The sequence below is a fragment of the Cupressus sempervirens genome, chromosome 7 (assembly GCF_028749045.1).
Source record: "Cupressus sempervirens isolate cs-2001-9-10 chromosome 7, ASM2874904v1, whole genome shotgun sequence".
NCBI lineage: Eukaryota > Viridiplantae > Streptophyta > Pinopsida > Cupressales > Cupressaceae > Cupressus > Cupressus sempervirens.
Window position 1 is genome coordinate 526366759 of NC_143124.1, and position 18798 is coordinate 526385556.

The window sequence follows — 18798 nt, forward strand, 5'->3', positions numbered from 1 at the left end:
TTTTAACTTAAAGTAAACATCTAGGATGTCAACTCTAATTGGTCAAGTAATTATTTTGTAAACAAAATAATTCCTTTCCTTTAATTTCGCTATCTTGTTTTACTGGTAAAACGCAAATATCTCTTTTCTGTATAGTCTATACTGATGTTCTAGGTTATACATGTCATTATAAACATGTATACAATCTCCATCTAACTTCGCTAGTCATAATATGCCATCAGTAACAAGTTACATACAAAACAATACACTGTTGTAAGCCAAATTCATACTTAGACAATTTTCTGAGTACCAAAAGCTAATTGTCTTTATTTCCAAGGTTTCCTACAAGCATGTACATCATGTGTTGCCATAAATGACAACAATGACATATCTTCATTAGCCAATTATAAATAATACATAATTCAAAAACAAAATTGCAATTAAAGATCATTCCTTTACAATACTAAAACGAATCCAACATTCTAAATCATCAATCTTTCCCTAATCATCTACCTCAAACATTCACAAACTTCTAATCAAAAAATTCAAGATTGTTCCTTTCTAATACTAAAACAAATCCAACTTTCTAAATTATCATTCTTTTACATTTCCTCATCATCCAACTCAAACATTCACAAACTTTCACCTAGTGAGAATAGACAACTTTTTTAGTAGATTAAGAATAGGATCTCTGAATAAGTTTTGTTGTTTGATTGGAATAAAATGGAATGATGGTGGTGGATACCCTTCAAGCATTATAACTTGAATTGGTTTTGCCTTTTGATATACTATTACTTCAGTGATTTATTAATCTCATCAGAGTCAAGGGCAACAATGATTGGACCTTATTATTTATAACATTTTTTTCAATGGAGGATTTTATGTAAACTCATTGATGTGTAGCTACCCAATATAAGAGGATAAGCCATATACTAAGCCTTTTGACTAAGATCAAAAGATCAAAGGGTATTTATTTAAAAAATTAAAAATTAAACATTTTGCTAAATCAAATTCATAGATTAGAGATCAAAGCCACATAAAATAGAGTTGACCCAAAAAACATATAATTGACTTACAAAGAATTGCATCTCTACACAATTTAAAAACTAACTAGCAAAATTCAAGATCCAACTTTCTATATCATCAAACTTTTACATTTTGTCATCATCTAAGTCAAATATTCACAAACTTTTAACCAAAAATAAAACATAATTGATTTACATAAAATTTTAACAATACACATAATTCAAAAACAAAATTACAGTTAAAGATTATTCCTTTCTAAGACTAAATCAAATCCCACTTTCTAAACTATCAATATTTTACATTTCCTCATCATCTAACTCAAACATTCACAAACTTTTAATTGAACATTCACAAACTTACCTAATGAAAATAGACAACTTAAAACCCTCCCACGTTTTAAATCACTATATCTAAATTAGACTTCGTATTGGGGGAGGGTATATTTGAAGTAAGGTACAAGATACAGGGTTTTTGAGTGTGATACTGCTTGGTTATGTGTGACATTGGAAAAATGGAGGCAATCAAGTTGTACAATTACTCAAAAGTACAGTTTCACACCTGAACGACTTGTGTTTTAACTGTAGGTTTCGAATAATGTAAACGGAAGGCCCGGAGAAGATTTAAGGAAATAGAGGAGAGGAACAAGTCTTAGATCCGTGCAAAATAATCAAAGAATCTTATGCATGTTTTTAAGGATGGATCGTTGAAATTAATTCAAAATGGAAAAGAACAATGCGATGTTTCATGCAAAGCCCCATGGAATTTCCGCGCTGGCCAAATCGAACGTTTTATGTTTAGCGGAGCCAAAATCAAATCAGCGGTCTAAAAATAAAACTAAAAGTTTAGTCGGTAAAAACAACAAGAGCCAACTCGAAAATATCCATCTATGAGAGCATTCCGCATATCAAGGCACAAAAATACAAGAAAGAATTGAGGGTTTTTTAAGGGCAGTTTTGCCCACAGGACCGAGCAACCTTTTGCTGTTTTCTTCAATTTTTTAATTTTTGTCTAGTCCCTCCTTTGATTTGTGATTTCACGATGATTTGGCCGAGTTGAGTGTGTGCAGTCAATTTTGGCGGGAGGGGCGATTTAATTAGGGCAACGATTTCCATGTAAATTGGCAGGGAAAACTCTGGATTTGAAGAGATGGGTGACAGTGCCGTGCAGAATTCTTTTGTGGATTTGGATGCTCCGGATGATCAGATCGAACTCGAACAGTTTATGAACATCTTGCAAGAGGACCCCCTTTCTTGTCAGCCATGTGATTTGGAAGAGAATTCCATTGCTGTTCCCCGATATAATTTTTTTGAGGTATGTTAGAATTTAATCGAATTGTGTTCTTTTAGAGTATGTTATAATGTAACTCAAATATGTGATTTTCTGAGTTATGTTAGAATTAAACCCAATTGTTGTTGTTTCCTGTAATATTTTAGAATATAACCCACCATCCGTATTTTAAAGTGCCGGGATTGCGCCAATCTGTTTTTTGGTATTTTTTTTATCGCGGCAGCAATAACACTTATGCTGTAAGCAAGGGACCGCTCAACCCTAATACGGCCACCGCAGCTGGAGAACAATGGCCGAGTCACTGTGTAAAAATTAGGTCAATTTCGGTTGGATTTTAATGTTCAATGAGTGGCTTTCCAGCCAGTAGGTCGCGCTCTTCATGTATTTCCAGAAAAATATATACCACGATATGGTAAAATTTTGTTTTCGAAAAATAGCACAGTAAAAACTGTCTTGCGCGTGGCGAAATATTGTACACTCGGGATGCAATATATGTCTTCCCATAGCTTAATTTGGAATTTAAATGCTTGGTTGCATTCACTGTAGTTTGTGGCAGTGCATGAGAGCAGTGCTCTCGTAGTTCTTCTAGGATTTAACTTCAATTTGTGATGTTTGAAGCCATTAGCCATGTTACATCCACTAAATCCCACAAAAAGGAAAAAAAAACGAAAACAAGAGACTCAAAGATAGAAATAAATTATGCAGACTATTTTATAAGCATCCAAAACACCCGCTCTCTCTTGCTGCTTAGCATGGCCTACATCTTGTTCGTAAATTATGAAGAATACTGCTTGTCTAGTTATATTATGAACGCTTCAACGCAGAAGCATTAGTTTAAAGCACCTTCAAGACAGTGTCTATGGAGGAAAATTAAGTGTCACATTAGTTTAGATGTTTAGGAGGTTTGTTAGAGAGAATTGCTTCAGGTTAGTTTGATATTATTTCTTTGGGTTTCCTACTACTATTGGTTATGGGGTTATGGAGGTGGCCATCATTCACAGGACCTTAAGAATGGGTTTCTTTGCCAGAATAATATAGAACACTACCAAAGTTATGTGGGCATGCAGAACTCTCTGCTATGAATGATTTATCTTGAAATGTCTGAAAATTTTATTGGGGAGCATGACAAAACAATTAATTAATTCAAAACTCTTTGCTATTGTTTGGTGATCTTTGTCGAGAATGGCATTAACACAGGCAGACTCTTGATGTTGAGATACCTACCCAGATCAATATGGGTGATGCAGTTGACAATGGAAATGGTCATGTGGTTCACTTAGCTGCTGTCATGTTTTTGTTTATCATTGCCAAGCTCTTAATACTATATAATCCTTTAGAACGGCCAGTTGTGGGTCTTCAAGCTTAGTTGTGTGGTTAATTAAGTTGTTTGGCTGGATGAACTTTTTGACTTGGTCACTTTTGTTCAAGAAACAAATATGGAATTTGAAAATTAGGCCATCTATACACTTTAATGGAGGATTATACTTGATGGTGATCTTTTTGATAGCAAAGGAATTGATGCACATTCTTTATTATTCTTCCTTCTCTGATGCAGTTACAACAGGTATGGTGCAAGCACTCATACTTTACATAATTAGATCCCTGTTTTGTAATATTGTGTTATCAACTGTTCTCAGACTGGGACTCATCTCTTGTGATGCCGTGTTGGGTAAACTTGATAATGGGATAAAAAATCCATGCAATGTGAAATATTTTACATTGGCTGCAATCCTTTATGTACTTCACTTTCGTGTCCTAGAATTTATTCAGCAACACGACCAATTTTGACTCCTCAAAATTTTGTCTTACTTTCTTCTGTCGGTGCGGGTTTCACAGAGTCAAGAAAATTTCCAACTTCCCTAACTTTTTTTTTTGGCAGTCTTAAAAATTACCTTGTTCTTGGCTGTTTTTAATGTGGCCTTTAATGCCAACAATTCAAATATATTTCTATCTTTGGTGATGGGGAATGTGTTTCTATTAATATGAGAGGCTAAATATTTTATTGCCATGGTTTGCCCAACAATCCATAGGTATTACGTTACATTATAATTGATCTGAATATTCTTCAATATGGAATGCTACCGAACATTTCTTCTTGACATTCATCTGCTAGCCCAGTAAGGGTGAGGTCCTATGCAAAATCTTGGGCTTATATATATTTAAAAAAGAGGTAGTCCCATGAACAAAACTTTATTTTGCTATGGGATTATTTGGAATTAGAAGTTGCTACTTTTTACGGTTGCATTTTTGAGCGGGTGAAAATGAGGCAGGGCTAGAAATTGTCCCACCGGCTTAGGAATGTTATCTGCTACTTGTCAAACATCCTAAGTTACATGTTTCTAAAACAATAGTTTTGGAGGGAATATGGTTTATTTATTCATTTTTAAATGCATAAAGTATGGAAGATTTCTAGCTTCCTTAATTTTAGGAGTTTAATCTTTTATGCTTAACTGCACTACTAATGCATGGGACCAGCAGCTTTAAAATGTTCCTAAAATTATCAAGTAGCTTCAGCTCTTTTTTTAAGGAAGTCTCCCTCCATGGGACCCTAGCCTAAGCTTTAGGATGTTGTACCATTTTCAAGTTCAATTTCTCTGCCTTCTTAGCATACAATAAGTTGTATGTACTTCAATCATCTATTATCATCCTAAACAATCATCTAGTGTCATCCTAAAAACATTCCTTCTGATTTCAACTTGGTGTAGAAGATACTTTTCCTCAAGCACTGTACTTTGTCTTCCTTAGAAGGTCTAATCAAAATCTTGTGCAACATCAAGTTCTCTCCACCTTAGGAAACTAAGCTTTTTGCCGCACCACATGCTTATTTAGTTCTTCGTGAAGTGTCCGTCCTCTTCACAATGCGTCACTGTACTTTTGCAGCTTCTTGACATTCAAATGCTCTGTGGCCTGCTTTGACACTTCTATAAAAGGTACCTTTGAAACTCTTTCCTCCACTTCCTATTTTGTTCCTTTTGTTTGTCTTGGAAGTTTTCTCCTCATCAAAGTCTTTTGTTTTACCATTAGATGGAAGTTGTAGTTCCCCAGTTCATGTTTGTTGTTGTTTTTTGTTTATCTTTACTACTTTTGCCCTTACTCTACACTCTTAGGTTTTTTTTGAAGAATTTATCCGTTGGCCATAGCACAATTTAGTAGGCACCCTCAATAGACTAAATAAATAACACACGGAGCTCATATTGGATTGTGATGTACAATCAATTCTAGTGCTGTGACAACTTCTCTATGCATGTTCCACATGGCCTGCTGCATGTATAAAACACCTTGGTGGACACCTTCACAGAACTCTTTTTTGTATCAAGTTTTGAAATTTTTGAACAACTCAAAATGTTGATTGTACAAGCAATAAATTCCACTTAGAGGTATTCAGTTATTAATCTCAAACTTTCCTTTCTACACATAATTGCACCATAATGTTGCTTGGTGGTTGCATGAGTAGAGTTCAAATCTTAGCTTACTTAGTTTCAGCATGTTATGCTTTCTTTTGGGATTGCTTTAAATGTTTGTCTAGAATCGCAAGTTCAATCAAAACAAGAGGTGTAATAAAGTTAGAATTGTAACTTTACAAATAAAACATGTCTTTTGGCAAGATAAACCTTGGAACAGGTCCTCTAATAATGTTAATTAACACATGTAATATAATTCCAAAGGTCATATATTTCTTTTAGGGTTATGGTAACATATAAATGCATATATATATATTGCTTATGATTTCAATCTATTGAAATAAATCATGTAATAGACCTTGAACTTAAGAATTCAAGCATCAATAGTTCCATTCCAATAGTCAACCATAATAGGGGTTGGAGAAGAAGTATGTTAGGATACTTTAAATTTACCACAACTAGCCCAAGAGTGCAGAGTATCTAAACTTGAGCTTTTGGCTCCAAGTAGCAGGAGCTCTTGTCCATCCAACACAAGGTTGGCTTCTTAGAAGGGGAATACACATCTTCTCTCTCAATCATGACTCCATCATAAGGGGCCCTAAATTCACCACAACTAAGCCCGAGGGGAGCATCCAAATTCGACCTCTTGACCTTGAGTAGTAGGAGCTATTGTCCATCTAGCATGAGGTGGGCTACTTAGAGGGGGAATATGTATCAGCTGTCCTTATTGAGGTCCTTCCTAAAGTAAGATTTGCTGTTGTCTGCAATGAACTGCTCTTCTGAATGAGTGTAGGTTGTCTGCAATAAACTGCTCTTCTGAATGAGTGCAGGTTATATAATAATCTCCGATCTAATCAATATATATCTGCTTGATTACTGACGTCTTATAACAATCTGATCTGCTCTTTCATTAGTGCAAATGCAATTCCTGCGATTCCTTGATTGATGTTTGAATGATTAATATAGACTGATTGAACTGCTGGAAGAATTGATTGCTGGTCTGTTTGCATGATTCCCAATTGATGTTTGATGGATGATTAAATGATTTCCTTTGATTTGATGATTTGATATATTAGTAATGATGGTTGAATGAATGTGGAATTGATAGAGTGATTAGTGATAATTGAGTGCTGATTTGGTGTAATGGTGAATGATGATATATAAGTGATCCTTGAATTCTTGGAGTGATTTCTCTTTTATACTTTATTGGTGAAAAGGTCACCCCCTTTCATAATAATTGAGTCACCACTTCTCATTGTTGCCATTGAGAATAATATATTATTGTCCAAATTGATTTGGCTTTAATCCTCAAATGAATCCTTTTCCCCTTTGTATCTTCCAACATGAGGTAGAAGTCCCAACTATTCATCATGTCTGCCCTTTGCAAGTCACATCCATTCACGATTGCCACACTTTGAAAGAGCACAATCCTTCATCATTTTTGCGCCTCGCAAGGGTCACAAACTTTCATAATAACAACCCTTCTAGAGAGCACAATTAATTCTTTCTTGATTTGCATGTCCCCTTTCTCTTCCTTCTTGCCTCCTCCCTTTTATATTTTGTGTTTAGATTGTCACAAATTCCTATTTCCTTCCTCTTGACCATTCATTAAACTTAACTAAAATTGAAGTATGTTAAATTTTAATTTATTACATCACACACCGATGCTCTAGTAAATTTCTTTTCAGCACCTAGTTCTCTTTTGAAATTGAAACGTCTTAAGTGTATGTTTCTTGAACTGGGCTTTTGTCATCATTGGTGTCTTCAGGTATAGCCATATCTCACCTTTACATATCTTTAGGGCTTACAACCATTTTGTATGACTGTTGACAAGTCAGTCAATTGGTTATCATACAATTCCCTTTGATTTATATCAACTGGTTCATTGTTGCACTTTCTGCTGCCTTGTCTTTTGCTAAGTATTTGTGGGTCATTTGCAATGCAATGATATACAAAAATTTGCTATAGGGTTGCCACTAACCCTTTCAAAAACCTAGAAGCTGTAATGCCCTGCTAAGTAATCCTCAGAACATAGGGCAAAACATGAATGTTTTCTTTGCAAAGCATTAAACATTAACAACATCAGAATGCACTAGATTCAAATTACAAGGGAAGTCAAATGGTTGCTATGAAACCTTGCGCACTAGTAGATGTCTAAAGGCCTAAAACTGCGAAAACCAACAGCTCCCAAGCTTTCCTAAACCACTTCCAAGCTAAGTTACTAGATTCGCTCGTGGAAGTGGAAGTCGAGATTTGGTTCGCTGCAAAGTTGGATTCGGTTCAAATTTGCTCAAAATCCTGCCACTGTCAGGTAAAATCACTCAAAATTCTCTCAGATGGCCTTGTAAGAATTTCAGATGAATTTGGAAGACATTGGATGAGGAACCCAAAACTAATTCTGGGCGAATTTGACAAAAAATGTCATTTTTATTGACTTTTTCATTAAGTTGTTTTTGCCAACTTAGGTCTATTTGACTTTCCAACCCTAAAAGTGACTTCTAAAAAGACCAAAAGGGTTGTTTTATATATGTCATTTATGCATTTGTGAATGAAAATTAAAACTCCTTGCCTCCATTTCTGTATAAACTTATTTTTGCTGCATACATATAAACATATTTCTTTTTTAAATTCTTGTACGATGAACCCAAAAGGAATTCAAACCCAACCCAAAATATTTTTGGATGAATTTTGAATCCAAACGTTGAATCCACATCCATATCAGAATCTGAACCGACAACTTAGCTTCCGAGGGTTCTGTGATTCACTCTACTATGCTATGCAACGTGAATGGAACCAACTGTTCTTTGAGTTGCTTGAATGAGCTCAAATTGACTCCTACAAGCCTCATTTTATATCGAGCTGGTCAAGGACACATGACTAAGCAAGGAGGTGACTAAATCAACTTCAGTCACATAATAGAACAAATCAAGATTCATTTTAAGCACCCAGGAAGTGTTCCTATGATAACACTGACAAATAGCTTCTTTTAACCTTTAGAGCCTGTCATGTGTGCTAAACTAGAAAACTAGTACATACATAGCCATCAAATGCCTGCAATGACAACCATGCTTGATTTCATAGGATTTAATCCAATAGAAGTGTAGGTGCCGAAAATCTTAGAGACTAATCTGCGGAAATTGCCCAAATAGAGATTGAGCAGGTGCCAAAAGACAGGTGCATGTGCTGAACTGTAGTTTCTGTTCGTCCAGTGAACTTGCATGCACTGAAAAGGTCCCCGTGTTGCAAACCAGGTACACATGTTGATTCTCAAGAGTGGGCCATAACACTAATTCAAACTTGCAAATTAGAATGCCTACGAAAACATAAACTTGCATCTTTTCCTTCTTTGGGATTTGCAGTATTCTTAACATCATGATCCATGCTGCATATGTCAAATTACATCAAGTACAATTACAAGAATGAGAAGAAAGAAAAGGTACAATGGAGGGAAACGGTGAAGTAGTCCATTGAAGACAATCTCTGACCTGTTCATTGGTCCCCAATGATGGTTGGCAACACTACCCGACCATGTGGATCTCGTAGGTTTGTCCCATCATGCTTATGGAGATAGTCACACCACACAAACAATAATGCAATGTATACAAAGCAAAGTAGGCTTACACACACACAACATACATAGTGCATAGGAAAACAACATAATGCCATACCAAAGTACAATGCAACATCAATGTAGAGGTATATCACAAATGATTAGACCATATAGTCCACTACTCAAATCTTTACAAGGTACTAGATTCTAGAGTGCAAAGGAGGTAGTGTCATCTACGTGCTTGTATTAATGCACCATATGAAACTAAGCATTCTCTTATATAGATGAGAATGATGTCATAGAATTGATGTCAAATGTGAGAGCAAACGGCTCTAGGTAAGAAGCTATGCTTACATGTGTGGACATGCCTTCCCAAGTCACCCATGACCTTGTAATAAGGCTCATGGCATGCTTGACGAATCTCATCATCTTATTATTATTTTACCACAATTTTATTAATTAGTTTCATTTGATTAAGACTTCCCAATGTGATTGCTTGTGTGCCTCTTATGGCCTCCCATGTATTTGGATGTTGGCATGTTATGGTGTGGGATGTAGGCGCAGATGCGCTTGGATGCTCACATGGTGTGGTATTTCTCCTTGTGGCATGCAAATTCCCAACCCAACCCCAATGATCATAACTTCTGGAAGTACTACGGAAGATCGGGCCTCGCAAGTCACCCAACAAATGTACACGCACGTACTCGTGTGTGGCGCACCACCATCACGAAGACCATAACACAAGGATTGGATGAGAACACAAACAAAATATCACTCAGCCAAAAGAAGCCCGGGAGGACGGATTCTACACGAATCCCAAAGAACAATAAAACCATACATCATCAAATCATTCAACCTGCCTCAATCCGGGAGTATGGATTCTACACAAATCCCAATGATTCAACAAGACCAAACATCATGTACTCACTCAATTGGCCTCAATCCGAGAGTATGGATTCTACACGAATCGTAGTGTCCACAAAACAATAACACAGGTTCAAAAGAAACCATAGCACCAGGTATAAAATCACTCAACCGAACACAAAGTTGGGAGTACGGATGCGACACACATCCCAATGCAAACATAAAAGTGCAACAATGGTTTGACTGACATCCAAACGGATGATCCAGGTTCACGACCAACATCATGCCAAGAAAGCTCAAGAAAACTGGGCAGCACGCAAATCGAGGTGGACACCTCCAAAAATTGGAAAACTTTGAAATTAAAACCCATTTGGTCTTTGGGCACAAAAACCCTGAAAATCCAATAAAATTTGGATTCGGACACCCTGTGCAAAAATGGCCAGCATAACGGTGCAAAACCCCAAACCCTCATCCCGAAAAATAGGGAAGTGCTCATATCCACCCAATCGGGTAGAGCTAGCATACAGAAATGGAGGGGAACACTAGTTCTTAGCCTCCTAACAAATGACTACCAAAAACAGAAGCAAAAACAGAGCAGAAACAATAAAATAGGAGAGCCCTACCTCACAGCCAAAAGGGCAAAATGGAATCTGAACCATAAAATAAAAAATCCGCAAAAGTCACTAAAAATCGCGGCAATCCTAGGTCTCCCCGAGCTGGATCCAATGAGCTCAACCTTGCGATGATCCCACGCTCGTAGCTCCCATAACGAACAAAATAATAATTCCTCATGAAGAAGATTTTGGGTTTACTCTCAAACTTTCTAATTCAAAAGTGAGAAGTGAGGAATTAAATTCCTTTTTGAATACTTATTCACTTTTCGAGTGAATAATCGATTAGGGCAAATAAGTAGCCAAACTAGTTAAACTCCGAATTGTCCCAAACAAAAACGGGCTATTCCTAGTAATAGGAATTCATCTATGGCAAAGCTGCCAGAAATTAAAAATTAATTATATAAAGGCCGAAAATCAAAAAACATAGAAATTTCTTTAACCATTTTCACGACAATACGAACCTCTAAATGCACAGACGCTTACTGGTCTAATTACATAATGCAAATGAGTTTGGATTTAATAATCATTGAAAGGATTAATTAAACAATTAAAATAAGGATACGTCGACCATACAGGGATGACATTGGTAAAATATGAATGGCTGAATCACCAACTCCATGTGCCACTGCCAGGGATATAAATCCTGCACACTAAACAATAGGATCAAGTGCAATTGCATATAATAACATAGCTGGAGCAATAAACGTATTAAATGACTAATTTAACAATTTATTCAATTATACTGAAATAATTTATTTACATCACTCACATTCACATATAGCATAAGGAAGCAAGAATGAAGTAAATAACCATAGCATTAAATCCATCACATAACACAATCAGATATATGTCCAAATACCAGATAACCAGATATCATCATAAAACACATTGTCATCTCAAAATGGCATCATCATGTAATATGATTAACTGAGCAGCATAGTAGTCTAACATCTATGATACTGAAATCAAGTATAATACCTGACCCTCAGGTCATCTCAAATGTAAAACATAACACGAGTAACAGATATCTCTCGGATCAAAATATAACAAGGTAAATATTTGCAGCACATAACCAATAAACCCAACATGGACAATCCATTTCTAATTATTTAAGCATTTAATAATGGTAGTTTACACAATGTTAAAAATACACTTAAAACACATAAGTGAATACAGTCATAAACATGACTAACCACTGCTACAAGAATCTAGTCTAGTGTAGCACGGTAATAGTACACAGTGCAATCTCTACACACATCTTAGGGCAATCGCGACACAACATCATGATACCACATCGATCCTGGTAACCATTGGCACAAACCTTAGTGAACCATAAATCACATCATAATCTCGGAAATCAGCCATAAGCATAATCAAAGCAACTGATACAGAACATAAATCCAATCACCTCAACGATGTACACTACTCATGGTCACAATCACGATCCCTTCTCAAGGAGAGATCAACAAGGTTGCATCAACTGGGATGACTTACAGAAGTCAAATAGCAGAGGCACTGCATGCAATCACATCTAGATACGAGTCAATTGTGTGTAATTCTTGCCTAGAACTCCTGCAAAATGAGTATTTAGTGCCTCCAACGATGAGACTTGGCTTCCATCTTTAATAACACTATAGTGACTAATCCTCCTAATAGCTTGGTGAAAGTACACCGCAAAGTTATGTAGCTCATGGCAGCTGTTAACAATCTCCAGATTTACACTATAATGCCCCTCAATAGCACCTAACAAATATCTAAACAAGCACAAATATGCTCAAAACATGTGCAAGCATGCTCAAGAATAGTATTCTTCAACGTGCATGTTAGTTCTACATAGTCTGGAAGGGGCTAAAGCTAAAGCTTTCAATTCGAGCCTTCAATAATTGAAATTTAACTCTTTCCAAATATCAATTCTTCCTCCTACAAGAAAACTAAGCACAAGACAATTTCAATAGGTTCTTCTTTGAGAGATATCTCCAGTTATGTGCCTCCCTTGAATGCATTCTCTCATTATCCTTATGCTTCTCAAAGCATTCTAGAATCATGCTTAGAGATTATCTCTAATAATTCATAGGATCAAACTATCTTGAAGGAAAGAAAAAAATGCTAGAGGCATACATTATTCATTATTGTAATGCATTAATTAATAACTACATAAAAGTTTCATGAACATTGCCCAAGAGTATGAAATACTCATCTCTTCATTGTCTAATTTTCCTCACAATCGTCAATGGACCCTTGGTCTACCGGTGAAGTTGAAAGGTTTTTAAAGAGCCCACTAGGGATCAAGTTCTGTTGAGTGCGTGGTTCTGACATTGAAAAAGGATGAGGCCGGGTTCGTGCCCTGGGTGAATTTGGCAGAATGGATACCTCTTAGTCCTTGGCTCTTAGCCGAAGAGGTTCAGTCGTAAGGCTCGTGATCCCATATTAGGTAGCCACAAATACTTTGTGGAGGACCTCCATAATTTGTTTTCCTTACTATCCACCAATTGATCGTACTTGTTCTTTGTGCCAAAAGATTTAGATCAATAGATATGCTCAGAATTGGAACATAGTGCCATCAGGCAACTACTATGAGATCTCAAAATTCCTCTTCCCTTTGAATTGATGAAAGTTAGCCTTTGTAACTTCTGTAATGGTAAATTGATGTTAAATAGAGGAGATGAAAACTCCTTATATAGATTCACAGTGATTATTTTCTAAAAGAAACAATCCTTAATTAAAGACGATAATAGAAACTACTTAATAAACTAAAGACTAACTAAGATGGCTCTATTAAAGAAACATTATAACATTGTAATATCCTCCAATAATGGTCATTGTCTAACTATTGCTTTTTGGTCACAAATTCTCCAAAACATTTTGTTGCTGTTGAGACTCTCCTTGGATTTGCAAAATGTTAATGACTAAGAAGCCATCCAAAAAAAAATTAAAATAGAATGTGCCCCTTCTTTAGAATGGTTTGCATCAATAGACAAGAGCTTGCCATTAGCCCCCCAGAATCAGCAAATCTTCCTACCAAAAATGTCTCAAATATCCAACCCGATGTTGGATAACAGAGCTGCCCTTCCCTATAGCCAGAGACTTATCAAAACAACTGCCATGACTTTGAAGAAAAATTGAACCCTTTAAAGTGTTAAATAACATGGATTGGTTTCTTCAAATGTAATTATGCAGCCATTGTTATAAATATGTTTCAAATGCAGTTTTGGATCTCATATTAGTATGAGAGAAGGAGACATGTCTTTTGAAGAGACATGTCTCCAAGGTTTAAATATCATTAGTTAGTATAAAATAATATAACTAACCATATATATATATATAAAGAAATATTTATATTATCATCAGTAATGAAAATCATGATCATATCAATCTGACTGTAACTACAAACTTAACAGTCCTTCTTAGTTAGGAAGGACTGATACAAAACATATTATGTTCTTGAGTATACGAAGAGATATCATCTCAGTATGATATTCCTAGAATGGCATATTTAAGGATATCAACATAAATCCATCAACACACACATATATTATGTATGGAATTTGCTACAATTCATAATGAGACTAAATTTCTCAACACTTTTCCTTTTAGCAAGGAGGGAAATTAAGCAAATACTATAACAGAAGTTTGAATACTACTTTAAGTGTGGTCTATAATAGATTTAAGTTACGGTGTCTGGAAATATCTGGCTCAAAGAAGAATGACACCAATAATTTTCATGATGTCCGGCAAAATCCGACCTATAATCATGATGAATATCAATGTGTCCAACAGAATCCGGCCTAATAACAATGACACCAATAATTTTCATGATGTTCGGCAAAATCCGGCCTATAATCATGATGGATATAAATGTGTTAAGCAAAATTCGGCCTAATAACAATGACACCAATAATTTTCATGATGTTCGGCAAAATCCGGCCTATAATCATGATGGATATCAATGTGTCTAACAAAATCTAGTCTAATAACAATGACACAAATTTTTCATGATGTTCGGCAAAATCCAACCTATAATCATGATGGATATCAATGTGTCCAACAGAATCTGGCCTAATAACAATGACACCAATCATTTTCATGATGTTCGGCAAAATTTGGCCTATAATCATGACGGATATCAATGTGTCCAGCAGAATCTGGCCTAATAACAATGATACCAATAACCTTCAATACTTTTGGTATTAAAAAATTGGTCATCTATTAATAAGATCGCCTTACAATAGAGACCTTTAAACAAATATGAAAGATCGTCACCTTTCATTTAACAAGTTTGCAAACAATAATTGAATATAATATTCATGAATAAATTTACAAAAAATGTAATTACATGTTTGTCATACCAAGTTTAGATCTAAAATTCTCTATTTTCACTCTTGCAAGAGGTTGAGTACCTAATACTTCTCTCTCATAGAGAAGAGTGCATTACGAAGACTTTCTCATAGAACTTTACCTCATAGAAAAATGTCATCTATGAAGGGTTGCATCTCAAACTTTCTCCCTTTGAACATCTATCTAGGGAAATCAGGTCCTCTAGTTACTTCCTAAAAAAAAAAAAACTCTTCACCCAAGGATACCTGTCAAACTCGCTCTGAATTTGATATCAATCTTTAGATTTTCTAGTGATAAGTCAATAGTTCCTCATAATATACCTAGGAGTAGGCCCATCAACATGTAGTCACCCACATGTATTTCTAGACTCCTTTTGAGTAACAATCTTTTAAGCTCTTGTGTTGCCTTTGAAGAAGTGTCATACTCCCTCTTAATGTAGAGGGATCTCATAATTTCAATCATCAAAGATGTTTGCTTCAAGAGCTTCACTTCATCCATCTTGATCATCGGGGTCTTTGGAGCTACTATCATTAGATTGAGTCTGCACAATATTAGTAGCATGTGTAAAGTACCAACCTTTTTCCTGTAAGAACATCCTCAAACATAAAGGTTAAAATCAAGGCAAATAACCCTTATAGTCTGTATAGAATTACGAATAAGAGAGAGACTATAAAGAGTAGATAAATGCAAAAGATAAAAATACTTATCTACACATGAATATTTAGAATGGAACATCTCCTTTCTAAAGATGGTTCAAGTGAGAATGGAACATTTGTTATTATTCCCCCCCACAATGTAAGATTCTCACTCATTTATTCCCCCTCCAAGTTGAACTTAGAGTTTTGGGAAATTTAAAGATGTTGCATTAGAGCCTAGTAGGCATAGGAGGGTGATATTATAAGCTTTAGCTGCAGCATAAAGCAGGTACGCAAGCATGACCCCAGCAATATGTGTGGCCTTTTTCTTAATTTTGGCCACATATTTCCCTCATTTCAGCCTCTTTCTCACGCCTTGAAATTGCACTTGCTTCTCTTCCTTCCATGTATGAAGTTGATGCTGATGTGTCTTCCCTCCATATTCATCATCAATCTCATGTATTTGAAAACTTCTCCACTCTTTAATATTTGAATCTTACAATGCAACTGCTTAAAAGAATTATCTTTCCAGATCAGATTTCTACACCAAGTTTCCTCAAAAATCTCTCTAATCTTTCAGAACTTTTCTTTCACAAAATTTTGTCAGCATTCATTTAGCTCTTCATCATATTCTTTTCATTTACTCCAACCATTCAACATAGAGGTGTTTATATATATCATTCCACCCACACCAATATGTTTAAATAGTCACATATACTCATCTTCGCAAATATATATACAGAAATAACCAGCAATTATGTAGATAAACTTCTCCATAACATTCTTTTGAGCCTTATGTGCGTCTTTGTATATTCAGACAACTTTGGCCTTATAAAATTCTTAATTCTGATTGGGAATAATTTCGCTGTCTTAGCATACAATGCACATTAAATGTAATGAAGTTTCCACCAATTATCTCTTGACCTCCTTTCAGGTTGAAACATCTTGCAACAACAAAACATGCAAGGGAGTCTGACTGTAAATAATTTCAAGGTTCCCGCCTTGGAGGCATTTGATACTTCACTTGCACAGAACCTTTGAAAATAGGGAAGTGTAGTGCATGATATAATTTAGTGTAATAATTTTCTTGGTTGATCTATAAGAGTCAGTTGTACTGATTAGGTCGAATCATTGAATTTAATTCTTTACCAACTAATGGATGACCTTGCAGACGTACTTCCTTTTCTCAATTATGGGCGGATATTTCCAAGCGAGGATATGAATTTCTGACTGGTCGGGTATTTCTAATTGCCTATGGTTTACATTCTATTCCCCAAGTAAGATTCTATGTTCTTTTCTTCATTCACCGATAATGATCTTCCTTTCCCCATTTTGTCTTCTCAGATGTATGCGGCTACAACAGTTACTTTCACCCAAGAATAATTTTCATCTTATATTTCACTGGGCAGCCAACAGGGCTTAATTCGATCTATGCCCTACATATGTGGGTCAAGACAATTTTGCAATACTTGGAATTGATAGTGACTTTATTTGAGTTTAGTATCCACAAGTATGATTATCTTGTACTCCTTTCAGTGATGCTCTATATATCAATTTTGGCTCTACTGAAATATAGTTCACTGGCTCTCGGGAACATCAATGGTTGCGTCTCTGTCTTCAGTCTGACTTCTATATTCTAGAGACATATATGACTTCTTTGCATCTCTTTTCTCACTACAATTTTAGATGCTTTTCTTGATAATATACAAATAGTCCTACCCCCTTAACATATCGCAGCACTTCTAGGTATGTAATAATCCTTGACTTCATGTACAAATTCTCGCATAAGGTGATCAATAAGTCAAATTCATCTTAGTTATAGTGTTTTTCAATGAGAGTAATTTAAGGAATTATAGTGTGTTCTCCAACAAACAACTGTAGAAAATACCCCTGCAGTGAAGGGTCATCTAGAGTCTGACATATTCATTGCATAGGTTTGATCACTCTCACAATCTTCAGTTTTTGAAAAGAATAGAACAATCACAACTTTTCAGAAACAACACAAAATAATATTTCCTCCAATTTTATTTTAATTATAATTATTATAATTACAAGCACTGATACTCAAAAATAAGCCTTGTATGTTTCCTTCATGATGATGTGATTTATAACCTTGACTTACTTCTCTGTAGATGCCTGTATGATGGGTGACGAACCCATCTTCTCAAACATGCACTCTGTTTGTGTTAAAAAAGTATATCATTGGTTTGGGGGTGACATTATATTTGTAGGTATCCTCTATGTCTAGCCCACTCTTCTCTCTCTTGTAGTTTTCATTTTCCACGAAGATCATCGCAACTCTTGATTCATAACTAGTAATATAATGGTCCCTCCGTGCTATTCTTCCTGTCTTAGAGAACTCTAGGATTCACATAAAATAGTGATGTTTTATGTGAATATCATGTTATCATCTTAACTCAATATTGATGTATGATTGCAGAGATAAGCAAATAATAAGATGGTTCTTCCACGAAGCATATGTTAACAGTCACAATGATATCCGCTGAATCACTATAATAGTGGGTCAAATTTCATTGGAACAATCTGTCCCACATCCCCCATTTGTTTCAGACAGTTCTCAATTAACCTTTTGGCTGTTGTAAATAAACTGACAATGAATATATTTAGCAGAGATTACTAGCTCAAATACCCGTTTGAATGGACAAGAGATTATTGTTTTCCGATAGACAGATACCCATAGATATCTTTCGCAGCAATGAATATATTGTTTGCCGATAAACAAATGTCCATTTTGTCTGTTTGAATAAACTAAGGAAGAAGTGAAAATACCCTTTGTAGCGATGACTAGCTCTTGTCTGTAATCTTTCTGCTCTCTTGGCATTAGACCACAACAATCCTTAGATCCTTAGATGTCTTGCAATCTCGCCCATTTATTGTGTCATTTAAATGTGTTGCTTCCTTTTTTTTTGGTACACTTGCAGTTTGACTCTGATACTGTGTTAAATAGCATGGATCAGTTTCTGCAAATGTAATTATATTGCCATTGTTATAGATATGTTTCAAATGCAGATTTAGATCTCAAACTCTGAGGCTAGATTAGTTCCGCTCCTACCTTCGGGGGTAATCGTGTGGGTCCCATAGGCTGC

At 35.6% G+C, this 18798-nt stretch overlaps 1 protein-coding gene across 4 annotated transcripts in view; it reads left to right on the plus strand.

The window, feature by feature from the left end:
* The first annotated feature begins 1411 nt into the window (after positions 1-1411).
* The window catches only part of LOC149547837 (helicase-like transcription factor CHR28), an 83839-nt gene continuing 66452 nt past the window's right edge, over positions 1412-18798 (plus strand). Inside the window, exon 1 of one of the 4 annotated variants that reach the window (XM_089791880.1) lies at positions 1412-2316. In XM_089791880.1, the coding sequence (XP_089648006.1) occupies positions 2152-2316 (165 nt within the window). In that variant the 5' untranslated portion in view covers positions 1412-2151. The remainder of the gene's footprint in view (positions 2317-18798) is intronic. The other 3 variants (XM_089791882.1, XM_089791881.1, XM_089791879.1) reach the window with 3 other exon arrangements.